Source organism: Falco punctatus (genome assembly GCF_963210335.1).
Source record: "Falco punctatus genome assembly, chromosome: 4".
In the NCBI taxonomy this organism is placed as follows: Eukaryota; Metazoa; Chordata; class Aves; order Falconiformes; family Falconidae; genus Falco; species Falco punctatus.
Window position 1 is genome coordinate 76,037,859 of NC_137583.1, and position 19,660 is coordinate 76,057,518.

At 35.5% G+C, this 19,660-nt stretch overlaps 1 protein-coding gene across 11 annotated transcripts in view; it reads left to right on the top strand.

The window, feature by feature from the left end:
- AKAP9 (A-kinase anchoring protein 9) overlaps nt 1–19,660 on the top strand; it is a 129,287-nt gene that overhangs the window by 70,978 nt on the left and 38,649 nt on the right. For all 11 annotated transcript variants that reach the window (XM_080383589.1, XM_080383595.1, XM_080383593.1 and 8 more), the window contains 7 exons: nt 1,396–1,767; nt 2,734–2,958; nt 4,362–4,502; nt 5,051–5,151; nt 5,868–6,073; nt 13,499–13,710; nt 18,966–19,128. In XM_080383589.1, coding sequence (XP_080239715.1) covers nt 1,396–1,767; nt 2,734–2,958; nt 4,362–4,502; nt 5,051–5,151; nt 5,868–6,073; nt 13,499–13,710; nt 18,966–19,128 — 1,420 coding nt within the window. The remainder of the gene's footprint in view (nt 1–1,395; nt 1,768–2,733; nt 2,959–4,361; nt 4,503–5,050; nt 5,152–5,867; nt 6,074–13,498; nt 13,711–18,965; nt 19,129–19,660) is intronic.

Genomic DNA, 19,660 nt, shown 5'->3' on the forward strand with positions numbered 1-19,660 from the left:
CTGTCTGTCCTATTTGTGACTCGTAATTTCTATTTATGTAAGGGGGTGGTGGTGGTGTTTTGCTTTAAGATGCAAAAGAGACTAGACAACATGCAACCATACTTGATACTAGAATTTATTTAGGAAATCCAGAGGTTTAGAGAATGAATTTCTTGCTACTGTAGCCTTAACAGCAGGTCAGTTCAAACGATTTTGCATTTAACAGTTTCATACAATTTTCTGATCATATTTTTTTGTGCATTTTAATATGTTGTGTAAAATGTGTAGGTTTTATTTGGATCTGATGACTTTATTTAAAACACGAAAAGTAAAATTAAGATTTTAAGGTGACATATTAAATTGTGGATTTGCTTACTTTTTGACTTCCAAAAATCTTTTCACTTCATTGAGAATGAAAAATTATCTCTGCTTTCCATTATATCATGGCATAAATAAAAATCAGTTTAACATAAATCTAAAATTGGGAAAAACAAAGGAGTACTTCTTAAAAAGGTTTGCAGTCAGAGTTAAGAAAAATGTTATAGTCAGCACTGGGTTCTGGCATTAATTTAAGTAATCTACATTTCTGGAGTAAAAGTGCCATTTCTCTCATCTGCTGCCCAGAAGACCCTTCTTTATGGGAAGGTAAAGTACGTGACTGGTTTGTGTTTTCTTAAGGGCAGTTTTAAGTTCAAAAGACAAACGCATTATCTGAAAAGGAAGTATTAGGTCTTTTCAAATATAACACTTCTGTATTTATTATACTATATTTTTACACTTTTTTGTAGCTTATGCTATAAATGGCTGTATTCTAAATCTAGAAAAGAACTGCTCACATGATTGGAAAAGGGATTTATTTGTATTAGAAGGAGATACTTAGCAATACTTACAAAACTTACCAGTCTGTTGTAACTGCAACTTCAGCTATTTAATGCCAGTAGAAGTTTCTTTCTGATCTAGTACAATTCCTGTGCTGAGTATCAAGCACATGGCACTACTGTCTTTGTACAGCCCAAAATTCCATGTTGGTGAAACATTTACAAAGGATAAATTGGTTAGAGGAAGCTTAGCAAAACTGCACTTATGTCAGTATGCCAGGACTTTTTAAAGTCGCCTTATAGAATCTTTTTTTCAAAAAGGACAAGATAATTCTGTGGTAAATAATGCATTTTAACTGAAAATAGCATCACAGTTTAATAAACTACCTTAAATACAGCATGTCTCTATTTTAAGATGTGACTGTTGATGAGATTGGCAAGATGTCTTTGTTCTTTTGCCTGTTTTCCTCAGGAAAAAAAAACCCGCAGATCGTAGTTCAGAACTTTTAGTACTTATATAATTGTGGTCAGCAGTGAGATTTCTTCAGCAACAGGAGATGCTGTGAAGCATGAACTAATACAGACTTTTCTTATTCAGGTAATTGTGTCAATGAGCGTAACATTTGCCAAACAGACTGAGTTGTCAGGAATTGCTGGGCAGAAGGAAGCAGCAGCACAAACACAGATTGTACCTCAACCGGGAATGCATTTTGAAATTAAAAAGCAATGTAGTGAAGAAGAGGTTGACAGCCTTCTTGGAAAAACAACAGGAAAAAGCGGTAAGGATGAAGAAGAATTGCAATCACTTTGCAAGGAGCTCAGTGAAGAGTCTGGTGAGATCAACTTGCCTGGAGAACGGCTTCATGCTAATAGCAAGCCTGGTTGCTTATTAGTACAGACCACACATGAACCAGAGATTTCTGAAGAACAGTTTCCCGATGTCAAAGGGCTTTTGGCAGAAGAAACACAGGTAAGTGGGGTGAGGAAAAAAAAATGGCAGCATGTAACACTATCTGAATAATTTTTCCAACAGATTTACAGTTGACATCAATGAGAACTGCAAAGAAAGGTTAAGATGAAAATTCCATTTAAATATTTCCCTTTCAAAGAGGTGACAATTTTAGACCTAAATTACCTACCTGTCTTTCCTGTATTCTGCCTGTCGTGGCGTTATGCTGTGCTGTGAGGAAAGGAATAGAACATAACACGGGTTACATTAAAATAGATTATTCCATTTTATGGATAAAACTGTATTGCAGGCAATAAATTCTATAAGGACATTTTGTAAGCTAGGTTATATTCTAGTGTTTATACAAGGAACAAATTAAATATAGTGCTTAAAGAGTTTGAGGCACATGTGATAAAGGCTATCAGCTGAACATAAAAATTATAAAAGTAATATGTAAAATATATATTTAGCATTTCAAAGACATGGGGTGGGGCTAAGGTGGAATAAACATGGTAAAAAGCAGTCATAAATTTTCACTCCACAATTTCATCCTATGTTTAATGTTTTTTTTAATTAAATTTGGCATTAGCTGGACTAAAAATTATAGTTTCAGATTTCCATAACGGTTAAATATTCTGGTCTTGTATTATCTTGATAGTGAATAAACTGTAATATTCCTGTTTTGTATGATACTGCTCTCAAACATCTGCTGTTGTACACACACTGACACGTGTGTATGTCAGCCAGTGTATTTTATGTTGAAATCCCTGCCAGCTAAAAAGCTAAGTGTTAACACTGTTCAGTTATTTAAAAAAAAATAATTAAATGGAGAATAATTTTAAGCCTGGACTTCCCAAGAAGCTGGCTACAAGGTAACGCTTTTGTGATAGCTACTTTAATTTGTGAAAGTATTTTCTAATATTTATTTAAATGTTTACTAAAAACTGTCATTGAACATAAAATGCTAAAATAGGTCCAATATTTCAGCGCTACAGTGCGATGATGGCATCAGACACAGAAACGTCAAGTGAGCTGTTGTTATATGAGGAACGTTTGGAAGACATGCGACAGGAGCTAGTACGGCAATATCAGGAACATCAGCAGGCAACAGAATTATTGAGACAAGGGCACATGCAGCAAATGGAACGCCAAAAAGAAAATCAAGAGCAACTCTTAGCAGAGCTTGAGAGTCTTAAAATGCAATTAGCTGAGGTAATAACAGAGTTTGACCCAGTGGGTTAATGTGGATTAACAAAGGGACATCACCAGGCAGATAGATATTTATTTCTATTTGCATCTCTCTGTATGTTGAGGTATACATATATTTACTATATGCGTGCATACACACATATGTGCATATATATAAACACATATATGCATGTATGTATAAAAGGCATATTTCTTTAATCAAAGCTCAGTCAGTGATGGGTCAGTTTAGACTTCTGTAAACCTGGAGAAAACCTGTAGTGCTTCACAGCAGCTGGAAGAGTGAGTGCAGATGCATTGTAAACCATGCCACATTCCAGGTGGATGGAATCCAAAAAGATCTGTGTGGTTTCGTGGGAAACAGCATTGTTTCCTTGCCTTTTTAAACTTAACTTGCCGTCACTCTGCATCTATTCAAAGCCTATAGTAGGTATGCCAATGAAACTCATTAATTTATCTTAATAATTAAGTCTTCAAAAATAACATTGTTTATAGACTTGCTTTCAAGGATTTCTTCCCTTGAAAGACAAAATAAACGGAATCCAGAAGAATTTGTCTTGCTCTGATTTAATTTCAACAATGCAACAGTACAAAAATGCACCTGGAAATAGTAATCAGTGAATTCTAAAATTCTTTGATTTCACTGTGGAGTGGAGCTTTACGTTCCTTCATACCATATCCAGACCTGGTTCTTTTCTGCTTAAGTTTGGGATCAAGGAGCTGGGGAATCTAGAGAGCCGGTCACTTGTGTCCTAGCTGTCTTCTCCAGCAATGTCAGGTGTCTGTTTCTCCTAGCTGCTTTGTAGGTGTCTTTCTGTCATTTGTCCTGATAATCTTTCCTTTCAGTAGATACATCCTTTCTCCTTTTACCTCTTTGTCAATTTGCAACTGCATCTTTTGTTAGAGGTTGCAAATTGCAAATTCCTGAAACTAGAAAAACATTAAGTAGAACTTACACTGCTGGCTTTTCTCCAGTTTTTAAAGCCAAGGATGTTTATTCATAAGAATTGCATAGAAATGCATACATTGCATTTAAGCCATGAACACTTCTAGCTCTTCTAAAAGAGAGTGTGTGTAGGCTTTTTATAAAAAGAACTTATTTTCATCTTTTTTTCTGGTGTGAAACATACTACAGCATGTAATATCCAGAAATTCCTTCCAGTTTGCATTGTGACCACTGTGTTTCATAAAAAGCATAAAAATTTCACGAAAATCTTGAAGGTATAAGATACCAAAAGTATTTATTAGCTGCATTCCATTCTAGAAAGCTTTCAATGTCTCTTTAACCATTTAAAGAGGTGGACTGAAATTTTATTGTGCAAAATATGTAAAAAATTAGAAGTGACAGGACTCGCTAATACTCAGAAGCTTAAAAAATTGAGTGTGCCTCTATGACACTTCTTTCTTAGCGTGTCTCAATGGAGAATGACAACCTGGTTGCAGAAAGAGAGCGAATACTTTTAGAAGAACTGGAATCATTAAAACAACATTCTGTACCCGGAAAAGAGAGGCTGCTTTGCCAGCTACAAAACAGCAGCACGCAAACAGAGGTAAATATGGACTTTGATTTTCTTGGCAGCTGTGGCATGTAAAACCAGTAAGATTCCTTTTTGCTGCTACTCTTTTTATATAATATATTTTCCTAAAAGATGTTGGTTATTGCTTGAACAGAGGTTTAAGAATCAAGAGACGGTAGTGGTAGACGTAGTTTTTTACTTCAGCTGAACAGAAGCTAGTTTTAACAGTTTGAAGGTGGGGATTATTACTATAGCTATTTACTCAGGTAAACTCACATTTCCATATCACTATAGCAACACCAACAGAAAACACAAGGACTGTTTAATCACTATAACAAAGTTCTTTCTAATAGGCCCTGCCTTGAATTTCCTGTTTTGGTTTTATTTATCTTTTAGTTAATTTTTCCGTGTAGGAGGAGTTATTTCTTGGGTTTTGAATTTGGTACATAAGTTTTATTAACAGAACACAACTAAATTATGTTTTAAATGTCATATTCTGCTGTGTATAAGAATGTGTTGATTCTGGCATGACAGGATTTCTGTCCTTTTTGTCTTCTCTCCCTCTGCAAAAACTTACTCAGAATGAAAATGAAAACCAAAAGGATGTGAGACTGCAGATCTTTGAACATGAAGATGGAGGAAGAAAGCCTGATGAAACATCAGCTCTTCTTTCTAAAGAAAGGTGCATAGAACTCTTAAGAAAACGTTTTCTAAGAAATTTTGAGAATCATGTTCTTGTTGTTAATAATACTTACAAGCTTTATTCCGACTGATGATAATGGCATTTTTTATTCTAGATAACTATATTGCTAAGTTTACAGACTTAGATTACATAGTGTCTTATTTTTCATAAAGCCCTAACAATGTAATGGCACAGAAGATGAGACAAATCTTAGCCTATTTTACTGTATCTTTCATTTTACACACGTATAGAATTGTATATATCATCTATACACATGTGTTCATATACACATTGTATGTACATATATGAAATATGTTTGTATGAATATGATTGTTACATTTCGTAATACCTTTTGACTATTCTGTAACTTCTTTGATCCGTATAGAGGAGCAATCTTTTCAATTGTCACTTTGAGGAAAGAGTAAGTTTATAATGAATACCAGGGAAATGTAGACCAGGAATAACTAGGTAAAGTAGCAAGATAAAAGTAGAAATATTGATAAATAGTTTGACTTTTTACATATTTTGTAAGAAGAACTGAGTTCTAACACAAATGTAATATTTATGTATGTCATGTGGGTTTGTGTCTTAAAAAAGAAACCTTAATTTTACTGCTTCAGCTGCAAATCTTTCCTGGTTGCAAGGGTATAGACAGTATAAACAACACTTCGAAAGCAGGGGAAATCAAAGGACTGATTAGCTTCTGTCTTTTGTAGGCTTGTGTTCCAGAAGGCTAATGAAAAACTCATGAAGATTCTTTTAGAAGTTGTGAAGACAACTATGGCGATGGAGGAGACAATTGGTCGCCATGTTCTTGGGTTACTGGATCGGTCTGGGAAAGTCCAGCCTTCCAAACCACCTGGCTGGGACACGGAGACAGAGGAGTCAGTAAAACCCTGTATCCGTGTGGGATATGAAAAAGGTACCATTGCGTGGGTTTCTATTTCATAACAAGTAGCACTTGCATATTTCTATTATATATTTAAATAAACTTAGTTTTTGAATTTTTAAATTAAAATAAACTTTTTTTTCAATTCCTTGTAATTTGAATGCATATGACATGTCTGTTTAAGAGACAACATTCAGGCATTGTCTGGGTCATGCCTCAAGCCAGTTAAGACTCATATCTAGGGTCCTGCTGCAAAGGCTGCAGCAGAATGAGGAATTGATTGAGAAGTAAAAAAACAAGTATGTTCCTGTTGAAGGAGGCAAAGGGAAAGAGAATGAGACAGCTCCATGGCATCTTCCACCAACTTCACACCTTCCTCTGTATGCATGGGGAATGGGCATTTCATGTATGCGAGGATATTGCTGGTCTCTGAGGCCAGCTGGCATGGAACAGCATAAATAAATATATACACACACACGTGTGTGTGTATATATGTATACACAGATGTGTGTGTGTGTATGTCTGTGTATATATATTTGTTTGTGGACTTCCTTAACCTCCTAAAGTGGGTGGTTGCATGTAAATAGCCTTTTGAAAACAGTTCCAGGAACTTTCTAACTGCCCAGACTTGCCCATCAGCTGTTTGTAGGAGCACTAATGGGAACAAGCCTAAATGAGCATTTTAGTGTTGCAGTTAATTGCTTACCAGTGCATAAACACTCTCCCAGGCTCTGTTTAGTTTCTTGTGATTGTACTAGGATAGGGTCTGTCTATTTCTCTTTTGGGCAAGAATAGGTGCTCTTATCATATTGCCATTTAGGTGCCATTAAGGGTGTGTAGATTTCTCCTGGTTCTTATGGGAAGGCAATATACAACCTGTCAGCCTGAAGCACATTATACATCTGAATTTGGCTGGAATTTTAACTATAGTGAATGAGAAAAAGAACTGGAAGTCAAATACTACATTTCAGTAATAGACAATGATAATAGAAACGGTAAATGAAGATGAACTTTAACTCTTTCATTCAAAATTTTAAAAAAACTTAAATATTATTGATTCCCTCTGGCTTTAAATATAGGTCACATTAAGCCTTGGGGCAAATCAGGAAAGGATGTATGACTTTGTAGCATAGTTTCATCTCTCTCAGTGGATTACTCAAAAGGTTACCTGCGGTGAAACGTGTACAACTGCAGTCTAAGAATTCTTGAATTTTTCAGGTTAACAGCACTTCTATGCTTGTACTGCTGTTTCATCAAAAAACCTCGTAACTTTTGTTTTCTGCACAGTTCACTGTATTTATTTGTGAGGAAAACTTTTTTTTTGAACCTAGAGTTTCAAGGGGTTGTCTTTGTCTCCAGATTTTAGATTGAATAACTAAGCTTCTGGCATTAATTTTTGATACTTGTCCAGGAGACCTTAAAGATGGAGAACATCTGCTACTATAATTGAAGGAATCACTTCTTTCAAAATGAAATGCAATTTACTTTGAGGTGGGAAATTAATACAGTTCACTTATGTTAAAGCACTTAAAAGTATCTTCAACCACTGGCAACTATTTTCTGCAGTCTCCTAGCTAAATGGTAAAAGGAGCAATGACCATGCTTGAAGTTTACCACCACCTCCTTTGGTTTTCTGAGGCAGTCTTAAATTTTATGTAAACTGCATTTTAAGTAAGTTTTCTATATTAAAACCAGAAATTTATAAATATTCTTGGTGTTCTCATTGTATAGTCTGAGGTGTGTGAAAAGCATTGGGATTTTCACAACATACATTACCCAAAGAGGTGAAAACATGTTCTGGTTATGAAGAAAGTGATCACAGGTTGTCACAGCTCTGTGTGTGGTGATATTACCTCGTGCATTCACTGAACATACTTCACAGTTACGTCGTGCCTGTTCAGAGAAGATGTACTGGGTTTTTTTCTCCCTCACTGTCATTTCCTGAGAATATTATTGCTCCCTTTTCTCGGATAATATATACGTAACAGTATGTACAAAGTACTAATATGTGATTGTTGCCCCTCACTACTCTCATACATGCTTGCTCTGCACAGGCATGTACAATACACAATACGTGCATTTGCTTTTTGCCTGCTCCTGCAAAGCAATATGTATCCTTGTATATGTTACTAATTACTGTAATTAACAATTCTTAACTTGGAATACTTGCATTACACATATGTAGAAAAACACAATTTAAAAATTACCTTTATGTGGTATTTTGGCTGGGTACAATATAGGCTTATGCCTGGCTTTCCTACTACTGCCATCTAAACCCACAACAGGCCCTGTAGTTGGAATGTATTGTTGATTTCTTGTGCAGTCTTCTGATGAGACACTACTCTCTTAAATAGAAGAGAACCCTAATCCATTCTGCTTGTGTTGAAAGCTGACTGTTTTAACTCCTTGTATTTGCTACTGCTGCATTTTGGAGAGACACGTAAGGTTTCACTGTTCTGTAACAACACGCTATGTCTGTTATTGTAATGGCCCTCCTTGGTATAGAGCGGCATTCCAGCTGTCCACATACCAGTTGTTTATTCCAGGGGTTTTTTTGTGTGTGTGTTTCCTTACATTTAGAAATAATTATGAAAGGAGGAGAAACCAAAGAAAAGAGTGAGGATTAAAGAAGATCCAAGCTCACAGTAGCTGTAATGGCTGAGTGTATCTCTGAGGTTGTGTTCACAGTTCTCGTTTTCTTTATTTCTCTTTCAAAATGATACAGCAGCATCCTTGCTGTATACATAGCTCTGCCACTGGGGTCAGGCAGTAATAATAGCAGTCATACTGTTTCATCCGCTGAATTATTTGATCCTTTTCAAATGAAATTAGGGGACAAATTCTATTAGTGTTTTCAGCAACAGGACTGTTGTTATTAAATTCTTATACTTCCACTGAATGGCCTGAGAGGACATTAGCTTTTAATATTTTTTCCCCATTGTTTTCTGGAAGTACGAAATAGGTAGACAGTACTTTTATATTTTAACCTGTGCATGTTATTGTAATTTTCTAATACCTAGCCAAAAAGATCTTCCTTTTTGTTAGGAAATTTGGAGGAATAAATCTGTACCAATAAAAATCTAATCCTAAAATAGAAAAAATGTGTTTAATAAAGTAAATTCTCTCTGACCTTTTGAACATAATCCATATTTATTGATGAGCAAAATTCAGCTTACTGTTTTTTGCTGAGTTTCAGCATTTTAAAAAGCTGAATCATTAAGGTCACATACTGATAACCACAACCTGATTTATAGAGCATATAGAGGTTTATCTGGGACCTTGCCTAGGTTATTGGCTAACACAGGATTTTATTTCTAGCAAAGTGAGTAAAGTTCAAATTTCAGTCATAAAGCATACCATTGGAAGTGAACAGTATTTGTGCAAAGTAATTCAGTGAGTCAATTGCATCTGGAGATCGGGCCAGGCAGTCTTTGCTGTTCTCCTGCCCCAGATGTTGTACCTTAGGTAGAGGGGCTGCAGTAATGCAGGTTGCTCTGGAGAAGCTGGCGTGGTTATGGCATGCCTTGAATACTAAACCCTCTCACCTACTTTCTGAGCTCCTTGTTTCTGAACAGTGTACCAGGAACAAGGTAGTAAATAGCTTTATACACTGAACCACCATAAAACTGGGTTTTTTTTGGAGGGATTTTTTTTTTTTTTCTTCCCCCAGTTTGTAACCCCTGACCTTAATTCCTCAGTGGAATCTCAGGAGTAAATTGAGAAACTAGCTGTATGTGATGCAAAATATGTATTGCCTCGCAAATGTTAGTTGGCATCTCATAAGCAACTTCTGTATTTGAAATTTCTGAGTAAGCACTGTATAATTAAGCACTTCTCTTCAGATTTAGTGGACCATGACATCTGACGTGCTGAACTGCAAGCTTTGTGGCAAAGGAAACAATGTGAACTGTTGTTGGGTTTGTTTGTTGGGGGGGGGTTGTTACAAGGAGAAAGTTTACACAAGGAGAAGATGTTTTTACTTGGGCCAGTTATATTCTATTTTTTATTTTGTGTTGACTGAAAAAGAAAATTGCAGGACCAAAAAAAAAATAAAATTGTTTTAGTTCTGTTGGGGTGGGAAATTGAACAGCATTATTATAAGCATGAGTAAAATGGGGGTTAGGCATTCAGCTGCCATGGGTAGTTAATAAGACTTGACAACATTTCTATTTCTTGCTTCCACCACTGAAAACCTTCTGGAAAGATGCTGTACTAAGATGCTGTATACTAAGACCATCTTCAGGGGAAAAAGATACAGAGATTTTCACTTTGCAGTTAGGAAGACATTTAATATGAACTCCTGTTCTTAAGTGCCACTTTGTAGAAATTATAATATGAATGTCTACATTTATCATTTGGCATTGATTTTTCTGTTTGAGTTGCCAGCCGTACAGTATAGGCAGTGTTATTGTAGGCTTTGTGTGCATTTGATAAGTTTTGTTTTTCCTTTTTTATCTTTGACCATAGTAAAGTTTCCGTGTGCCAAATTATACTTTAGCTGACAGCTCCCTTTTTCTTTCCTCATTTTTTATAGTTATATTTGAGGTAAATTATGATGTTTTGTACTGAGATTTTTTCGTATAACAAAATTGTATTTTAACATTGATTTATTTTGTATTTATCTAGAACAAATTGAAGTAAATTACAAAAGAACTGATACAAGCAAAACAGGAGTTTAAAGTCTTGGCATGAATTATGAGAGGCCAAATTCTACTGTTCTGGTCACTGGCAAGAAGTAGTAATAGTATTAGTGATACTATTAATAGACATATTCTGGACCTGGTTTCAAAAGATAACACTCTGAGCAGGCATCAGTGTTTTTAAGTTTTCTCCTAAGTTTCCAGACAGCCAGAAGCTTAGATGATTTTGCAACAGACTACATTTCTGCAGTTATTTTGTATAATGATTATTTGTGTATTTGACATACGCTCATCATTGTACAATTCAGCTGTAGCTCTCAAGCAAATAATGTAGTAAAACATAAGGGTTATAGGGCATGAATTATGGGTTAAGCCAGAGAAGGAAAACCAGGACGTTACATAGGTAATTTGTACTCCATCAGGAAATAATTAGATTGTGCAGTAACTAGTATGTCATTGGGTTATCTTGTTTATAGCTGTGTACATTGGGCTTTTATTTTGTGATATACGTCTGAAACTAAGCAGTCTTACCTGGTCAGTACTTAAGATGGGTGGCCTTAACAGAACATTAGGTGCAACAGTAAGTGTGTCGGTGGCTCAGTAGGGAATATGCTTTCCTTCAGCTCAGTCCTCAACCAATACTTTGGCATAGCATTTGGAAATATTTACACTGCTGGATGTCCATCTTAAATGAAGATCCTCTCTACTCTGAGGATATTAAAGCTTCTGCATCATTATTGGTATTTTGAGACACCCAGAGCCAACCCAAATATGGCTGATGAGAAATCGGAATGCTATTGAATAAAAACTATGAAATTGTTGATTTTGCAGCCTTCCTTACACCACAGGGGGTGGAATATTAAGATGTTATGGGAAAGCTTTTATGCTCTACAAACCCATGGCGAATATTTGGTGTACTGGAAGAAAATGATTGCCAGCCACTGCTAGGGTGTAGAAATCCTGTGTAGATGAAAGGTGCCATGTGGTGAATGTATATTAAATTCATCCGATTATTCGTTCCATTCACACATATAGTGTACTTCTGTTCTTTCCCTTTGAAGAGCGAAAAAGTTTTTAACATTATATCCCACATATCTAAAAGGAGATATGAAACAATAATCATATAACCAGAAGAAAAGAACTACTAAATACATTTGCATTTTAAAAATTTTAGCAATTATGAGGTAAAAGTAAACAACAAAATCTTTCCAAATTAAAATCACTGTAGATTAGTTTGTTGTATATGGGTCATACATAGAGCTGCATACATAATGACATAAATGTGTAGGTATTATTATCAGAATGTTTGCAGGTATAAAAGTATTGTAAGTAAACCAGGTGGCTGATCATGTTGCAACTTGTTTAAAAAAACCACCAAAAACAAACCTGAAAACTAGAATTTGACTTACTTGCTAGGTTCAAACAATTTCAACAAGAGGACTCCTATTTCCAATGTTATTTGCATGATTGATTAAGAGGCAAGAGCAAGTATAAGGAAAATGTATACAACAAGAGTACTAACTACGTTTTTAAAGGCAATTTGTCAGATGGACCTATTATAACGTCATTTTAACGTCTGTAACTAAACAAACTGTTGCAGTTCAGCAGCCACAATTTGTGGAGTAACCAGGAACTTAAATTCAAAGATTGCAACTTTATTGCTAAACAAGCATTGACTGTTCTTAACTCATTTAGTTATACTGCTCTTTCCCAAAATATTTTTCGAGAAAACCTTAAGCAAAACCAACATCTAATTCTTAAAAAAAACCAAAACACCAAAACAATTTTTTTTATCTATTTCAGAAATATACTTCATTAAAATAACCTGTTGTTTTTTAAAAAAACTTTTGACAGTAGCATTTATTTCTGATATTTCAAATCTAACAGCTTAATGACGTAACACTTCTTCATTTTTAAAACACTGTATCAACAGTTGTCATCTACTGTCATGATGTACTACTGTGTTGTTATTTCATACTGGAAGTGTGATTTGTAAAACATCTCAAGAGTTTGCTTTCACTTCTTTTGCTTAAATACAGCCCTGAACTGGACATGTGGCAAATCTACTGTTTTCTAGGTGCCTTGCTCTTAGTTTAATACCATAGCTGAACTTTGTGTCTTCTGCTTTTCGGGCAGAATGGATAATGCCTCTAAACTGAATCAGACCTCAGGAAGATTGAGAAGTAGGCAGGTGCCAGGTGACCCATCAGTAGGGACAGTTACAGTCCCTCTGCACTGTACTTGATTTGTTCAGCAACCCATTTTAATCAGTTTTCAGTTCACTCATAATAATGCTGAATCCTGATATTCTGTATTCTAGTCTGTTATGTACATGTCTTTTCCTTTACTCCCTTGAGTCTGTGCTTTTGAGTCACTAAATTTAAATAGTTTTGTGTTAATGTACACTAACATAGCTGGGCATTGGTGAAACGGACTGACAGCCTGTTTGTTTGGGTTTTTTTAACCCAGTCATATTTTAAAGACAATCTTGTAAGTCACTATTGCAAGTTATTCAAAGTAGTAATGGTTACTGATAGTAACAAAGGTTTGAGGGTGAGCCTCAGAGCCCAAAAGTGTACTGAAAGGATGTCTAAAATATTCCCTATTAGTATCTCCTTTTCTCTTTCCTGCTGCTTGTTTTTAGTTAACACATTATGTATCTTGTTTGAGTATGCAATATTTCCCTTTCTGTCTTTGACCAATGCAAATATTTTAACCATTTTATGACTTGTCTTTCTAATCATACCTCGGATGTACATTTTTTTCATGTTTTGAAGTGCTGAGAGTCTGTGTGAAAAGGTAACTGCTGTTTTTCCAGAGTCCTGTTCCTCATATCATGGTAGTAGTATGGGAGATGATGATATTAACTTGTGGTCAGGAGCAATGGATGAAGGGCTACTGAGCCAACATCTTGCAGAAAGTGGAGTGGAAATAGATCCTGAAAATGAAGAACTCATTCTGAATATTAGTTCTCGACTGCAAGCGGCTGTGGAAAAGCTTCTGGAAGCTATCAATGAAACTTCAAATCAGGTAGGGTGATCTAACAGTGAAGCATTTTAAATTTTGTGTGTCTTCCCCCCCCCCCCCCCCCCCAAATGTGTTTTTACAAGCCTAAAACCTGTAAGGTGATTTTGAAAGCAAAAACAATGCTTCAAGTGCCTACACCCAAAAAATTCTACTCCAGTATGACTTTAACGATAATTGATTAATGTTCAAAATCTGCTTTGGACTGCAAAGGAAGCCTGAATTTGGGCATGTTTGTCAATCTAGGGCACTCTTTCATTGCTCGTATGGGTCATCTGCGTTCTGCTGCAATCCAGAGATGAGACAGGAGGTGTCAGGGCACATTGGGCTGGTCCGTGTGAAGAGGGAGGGTTAAGCGGAGCTGTGCCCAACTCTCTTGACAAACATTTTAGTCAATTGACTGGTCAGAAGGGTGGAGCTCTCCTGCTGTCTCTTCCAACCATGATTTAAACACGGCCAGTTAAGCACAGAAAAGGAGTCTGCACTCCAGCTCTCCAGTGTTCACGTGAGGTGATTCATGAAGGGTCTTCAGGAAAGAGGCCATGTGTGGGTACACCTTTCTGTGTGCTGCCAGGGTATGCTGCATGGTGGGATGTTGGTTGCTTTCTGGGGTACTTCCCTGTTGACGTAGGAGCTGTATACCTAGTTTGATCAGTTCAAATCACACTACTTACATCACCTGCTTTACTTTTACATTATGTACATCTCAATTTGAAGGTATCAAAGTAAATACTTTGTATCTCACTGTAGCTTTTTAAGCTCTCTTGAGGGACTGTCTTTATAGAGTTAGCTCTTTATTGTGTGTGAGACTGGAATTCAAAGGATACAGTGTGTTTTATGACACAGACCCATCTATTAACCTAGTAATAATATTATTTTAAAAGTCATTGCTTTCTTGTAAAATGTGTAAATCATAACTACTGGAAATGAAGGAGAAGAAAATTACAAAAGTAATATGGAAGTTCAGCTAATACTTCAGTTTTCAGCTTTTAAGTATTTGTTGTTTGAGATATTTTTCAAAAGCATGAGGTTGATACTTTTTTTTTTTAAAGAAAAAGATAAAAGACTAATTTGTGAGTTACTGAAGTTAAAAGTAATTTAAATACAAATTTGGTGAACCCCTCTCTGGCTTACTAAATTAAGTAGTCTGGTGGATCTTGTAAATCAGTTTCTGCATTGTGTTTATTTGCAAACTCATTTTGCAAGGCACCCTCCTGTTCGAGCATGAGTTCAGTTAAAAAGAGATGTTTGGGCTTCTTGAGGTCTTTAAAGATATATTTAGGTATTTGTAGGAAATCGTGCATTTAAAGAGGAGATGATACAGACAAAGAAAAACAACTTCAGAGCTTCACAGTACGTAAGAATTCATGCTGTGATTATAACAGTATTGTCAGTTATTTGGTGCTGCTTTTTTTCTGACATCTTGCTTCTGATCTTTAAATGCAGTAGTTGTATACACAGCCCTAAATTATTTAAATTATTTTACTATTGTGACTGATTTTTTGCAGCAAGTCTTTACTTTTCATGATACCAGTGGAAGTACTCATTGTATTCTAAGCAGCTTATTTTTTATTGTCAATTGATCAAGAAAGTTTATTTTCCCTTCATGACTTTGTAACTGAGATCTTGCCTATACCAGCAACAGCGTTATGTTTTAGCTCAAACACATAACATGCTTTTTTTTCATTAATATGGATTACACAAATAAGGATTTATCCCTGATGATTGTTTGTTTGGGGTTTTTTAAGTTTAAAAAATGTTAACCTGTTTACATATTTTCCCACAGTATTAAGTATAAATATTGACATCTTCTCTGTAGAGGTACTTTGCAAGCATTCAAGCTTGTCTGCTTTGCGATGTCTGTTGTGTGCTTACTGGATTGTAAACAGTTCCTGTATATACCAAGCGTTTGTAGGTCACTTGACAATTATTTTTACATATTCAGAAACTAAATACTTTTTTTTTCTGCTCTGCAGTATTTTATAATCTAAATATTAGAAAAGATTTTAACCTTTCCTCTTAATCAGTTTTGTTGTGCATACAGGCAGATGTACCTATCTCTTCAAATAAACTTAAAAGAGTGAGAGAAACCTGGCAAAATCTTCAAAGTAACTATTTGAGACCTGTCTGAACACACACTTTCAGACCTGAAGTGCATTTTGAATCTTCTCAGGCAAAGCATATAGTGGGTGTTTTAATTCAAATTCCACCTGCTGGCGTTACGTATAGGTAAATAAATCATGCCACTCCCCTGAACTCTGCTGGCTGGTAGATACCTACGGGAAGCCTTTAAAATAGCAGAGTTTGAGAAAGTTCTTCCTGTTGAATTAACTCCAAGAACAAGAATGAGGGCAAATACTCTTTCATTTGCCATAATGGAGAGGGAAGATAATTTTTAGTTTCTGTTCTGCTAGTTTGCTTGTCTGCTGCAGCGTACCTGTGCAGCTTGAAAATTAGGCTTCCTTGCCTTGGAACTTACCTGCCAACTCCGTTTGGAAGATTTCTGTTGCTTTTTCATGTGAAACTTGTCTAAGAACAAATTTTAGGAGTGATCGTATGAAGTTTTCTTGCACCTCTCTCTATTTTGGATTAATCCAGTCTGAATTACTCTGCTTGAGACTGTGATCTGAGGCTTCCTGCTGATTCTGAGTACCTTTGTGACCAACAGTGCTGATACGTGTCTTCAGATTGTTAAATGTACATGTTCTGTTACAAATTCCTGTTAGAAATTTCTAAAACCAGCCTGGCTAGTGCAGAATACCTATGTGATAGTGGAGAAGACAGAAGCAGTGATATTTTTTTGGAATGGATTCTTACCGTGCTTACTGGGCATCTAATCTGTTCAGTAGTTTGTGGACTGAAGGCCAAGAAGAAGATACATACGAGGTTGAATCTCGTGTGCCTTTACCATATCCTTTTCCTTTCACTGAACATTTAGATGAGAATAATTCTGTAGTCGTAAATACTTCAATTTTTCACTTCAGCCACAAAAAAAATGGGCACATTTTAAAAGTTGTCTCTAAAATCTCCTTGCCTACACCTCCCTATTCAGTAAGTATAAAAGTTTTTAAAAGAAATTGTTTTTAAACCAGCTTAAATAGAAGAGAATGCAATGAAAAATCATATAAACTTGTCTCTGTTGTTAAAGCTGTTATGTACTGCTGACAGGCTTTTTTCCTAGACAGTTTTTAATGGGCACTGAAAAAGCTTTAATTATACAATTTTATCTGTTCATTTCTAACAAAAGATATTTACCAGAGACAGAAATATATTGAATTAAAGAGATCTGAGATCTCTTTAAAGCACTTCAATGTTACTTACTACATTTTTCTCACTGTGAATAACTTGGAGGAGTGGGAGGGCAGGGCAGTAGTCAGTTTAAATTGTTCCTTTATAGCCTTCATGCACTGACTGGTAACATTAACTAGCAGAAGCTTGTTAATGGCTTCCAGTGATCCCATGAAGAAATTTTTATTCTTGACAAATCACGTTCATGTTTGTGCTTCTCTTTGGTTTTACCCTGTGATATTTTTTAATAATACCATGAGCTGTTACTACTGAAAAAAGCTGGAGAAAAATTTTTTTTCAGAGTTTTAGTTAGAGTATTTGATGCATTTGAGTAAGCCATTTTTTATGGTAGTCCATGTACAGTAAACCTATCATGTTTCCCTTTTATCTGAGATGGGTCTTTCATGAAGCACTTCAAAATCTAAGAATAAAGTAAAAATACTCCATGATTTTTAAAATATCTCAAACCAGTGCCAATACTCAGCTGCAGTATTTACAACTTACTTTAACTCCTGTCAGAATACATAGTTCATGTTAATAATGTCCCTCTAAAAAGGAATGCTCTAGAAAAGAAAGTATTTAAATTCAGTGCGTTATAAAGGAGAATGTATTGATTATTCAGACATTCTTTTCATAAGTGGGTAATTTTGTGTGCACTGTTCTATGACATGCTCCTAAGCCATTTTTTCTGAGATTTTAAAGCAAGCTAATCATATTCATGAACTTAGCTGGAGATGGTGAGAAAGCTTTTATTTTTTAAGAAATTGAGAGCAATAATTTGTTTATAGAAACTGTAGCAAAGCCACAGATGTTACTGTCTTACAAATACCTGCCAATATCCACAATATTAAAAAGAAAAAAAAAAAAAAAAAAGAGAAGAGGGAGAGGAGCAGGAAATATGTATTTGTGTTATTTCATTTTCTGAACACTGTTCTTACTCAAAACAAATTGTTTTACTTTGAATAGAAGCCACACAAAGAATCTTGCCTGATTCAGCTCTGACAATTTGTATTTGAATAGAAGCCACACAAAGAACTTATGCCTGGTTCAGCTCTGACAGTTTGTATTTTTGTCCCTCAAAGAGCTAGGTGTGGGCTGTAAGTGTTAACAGTTGAGAAGTAGAGATCATCTTGGTATTTGACTCCAGTTTGCTGTTATCTTAGATGAACATATTGTGTAATCAAAACTTCCAACATTACTTTAATGTTTCTTCTTTACTATTTTGCTTTTGTAATTATAATTTGAATTCTTTTTGAGATTATTGCTTTGGGTACTCTAAACTGGGCAGCAACTATACAATTTTATGCATTTTAGTCCTGATTTTCCAGCAGTGCAGGACAGTGACATAGTGATATTGTGCTAAACCTGTGGTAGTAGACATTAAATATTAACCCATCAGATAAGCAAAGAAGAATAAAAAATCCTTAATAAATTTATTAGGTGGACATAGTTGGAAGAAGCAATGCTTTGTTGAAAAGTACAGTGTATTCAAAGTTCACGTTTTCCTAAGGTTCTGATTTATCTTCATCTTAAGGAGAAAAAGAGATGAAGCACCACTTGTTTCAGTTTATATTAAAACTTCTGCCAGTTTTATGCAATGTTTTTTAGCCAGTCTAATTATATGGTGTGTGATAGCTTACTTGTATTTAGGATAATACTCGTATGTTAAATAAAGGTGAATCTAGTATAAACTCATAAACCAGGAATTACTGGAACAAAGACATGGGTTTAGCCAGGTGGCTCATTGAGTGCACTGTACTGACAAAGCCTGTTTGCTTAGACTTTCATACCGAGTCACATTCCTATTGTAGTCTGTGAATGTGTGTTCAGCAAAGGTCTTATTGAATTAGTGAAGTTATGTGAGAGTTCTCATCACACTGTAAATCAGCTTAATTAAAGGGGAAAGATAGAATAGTTATTAACCAGAAAATCTTTGGTTTGTTTAATTTCTTTACTTTTTTTTCCTGTGGTAGCTTGAACATGCTAAAATTGCTCAGACAGAACTTATGCGAGAGTCCTTCAAAAAGCAACAAGAAGCCACAGAATTTATCAAGTATCAGGAAGAACTACAAGAACGTCTTAATGAAGAAAGCAAAGCCAGAGAGCAGTTGGCTTTGGAGCTTAGCAAAGCTGAAGGTGAGTAGCTTTTTTGATGAATCATTGAACTTTGCACTCACTTACCTATTCATGGGTAAAGAAACTGCAAATTAGATTAATTTCTTTACAAATTTCAGAATGTTACGAGCCTTCTGGATAGTTATGGATCCTTACCAACAGCAACCACTGTGTGATTCTGTTTCCCAACTTTCCCTGACTTATTATTGTCTAACTTAATAAAAATAATAGGTAGAATATATGTTGTTAGGCTCAAAATTAATTTATTTCATCATAACATGTCTGTTTGGAGACAAGCATTATATTAACAGACAAGCATTATATTAACAATTTAGAATCACGAGGCTGGAAGGCACCTCTAGAGATCATCTATTTTAACCCTGTGCTCAAAGCAGGGTCAGATAGAGCTGGTTGCCCAGGACTGTGTCTAGTCAAGTTTTGAATGTCCACAACCTCTCTGGGTAGCCTGTTCCAGTGTTCAGCTGCTGTCAAAGAGCAGGAAGGGATATTTTTTTTTTTGTGTGTGTGTGTGTTGAAATGCAGTTTCTCATGT